This window comes from Etheostoma spectabile, chromosome 15 (assembly GCF_008692095.1).
Source record: "Etheostoma spectabile isolate EspeVRDwgs_2016 chromosome 15, UIUC_Espe_1.0, whole genome shotgun sequence".
NCBI classification, from domain to species: domain Eukaryota; kingdom Metazoa; phylum Chordata; class Actinopteri; order Perciformes; family Percidae; genus Etheostoma; species Etheostoma spectabile.
The window spans coordinates 1,168,624-1,169,865 of record NC_045747.1 but is presented as its reverse complement, the minus strand read 5'-3'; the positions used below and the strand labels follow the sequence as shown (position 1 = coordinate 1,169,865).

Here is a 1,242-nt window from a genome sequence, read left to right as displayed (position 1 = left end):
TCTTTCACTCTCCCATTCCTTTTCCCTATTCCTTTCTCTATTTCTTTCCTGTCACTCTCCTTCTGCTTCATCTCCTGTTTCTCTCCCTTTTCTTCTCTCTCCTCTCTCTCTCCTTCTACTTTCTCCCTGTGCTCCCTCTCTCGTTGTTCTCTCTGCTCCCTCAGCTCTCTCTCTTTCTGTCTCTCCTTGTCGTCTCGATCCAGCCGAGGGGGGGTTGGATTGTGCAGCTGATTGGGAAGTGACTGACGTCTGTCAATCAATCAGTTCAGAGAGACCCAGAGTGAATGAAGTTCCCTGAAGGCACCAGGAAGCTCGTCAACATCACTTGTCGACAGCTAGTTTTAAATGGAGTTATTGTAAATCATCGGTCACTTCAATCAGACTTTGACTTGAGAAGGTCCTGGAAAGCAAGCAGGATGTGCAGGTGTACCTGGTGTGGGACGCTCATGTTGACTCTCCTCAACAACCTCTTCTTCTGCTCGCTGAGCAGGCTGTCGATCTTCCTCATGGGGGGGAGGTACAGCTCGTCTGAGGAGTCAAGGGAGCACAACACTCAACATCTAAATCCAGTTTTACATTTACAACAAATCCAAAGTGTTTGGTGCTCCAGTCATGGCTCATTCTAGCCTCACAGTTTTCAGTGAAAAAGGATTGTGCAGAAAAAAAAAAAATCAATTATTACTGTTATTGGTGGAAAAAGGCCTGGCGCCGTAGTAGAAACGCAGGGGAATTACCAGAATACCAAATAACTCACGTTACTGTATTTTGTCAACAGCTTATTTCATTTAATATTGTATGTGGCGTCTTCTTTTGCACCAAAACAAGTTCCTTCCTGAGACTATTCTGCAGTCCTTACTCCACAGCGCCGTGGAGGCAGAGCTGGACATGTGGGACTACACCTTCACTGTCTCCTTCCATCTGAGTCCTCACCATCAGTGTCCTCCAGGGCTTGGATCATGTCCGGGTCCAGCGCTGTGCTGACCAACATCTCCACGTAGCTCCTGAACATCTCCCTCAGGGCCCGGCTGCTGACCCCCGCCCCCAGCGCTCCTACAACACAAGCACGCTGCGCTCAGGACCTGAACACAGCACACACACACACACACACACACTGGCCTGGAGGGTTATTCATATCAACACACACACGCACACACGCACGCACATGCACACTCACACTGGCCTAGGGAGTTATTTATATCAACACACACACAAACACATGCATGCACACACACACCACACACA

General features: G+C 48.8%; 1 protein-coding gene across 1 annotated transcript in view; it reads right to left on the bottom strand.

The window, feature by feature from the left end:
• prr12b (proline rich 12b) overlaps nucleotides 1–1,242 on the bottom strand; it is a 40,221-nt gene that overhangs the window by 1,209 nt on the left and 37,770 nt on the right. Inside the window, exons 16-17 of the mRNA XM_032537830.1 lie at nucleotides 931–1,050; nucleotides 431–528 (exon numbers count right to left, since the gene is read on the bottom strand). Of these exons, the coding sequence (XP_032393721.1) occupies nucleotides 431–528; nucleotides 931–1,050 (218 nt within the window). The remainder of the gene's footprint in view (nucleotides 1–430; nucleotides 529–930; nucleotides 1,051–1,242) is intronic.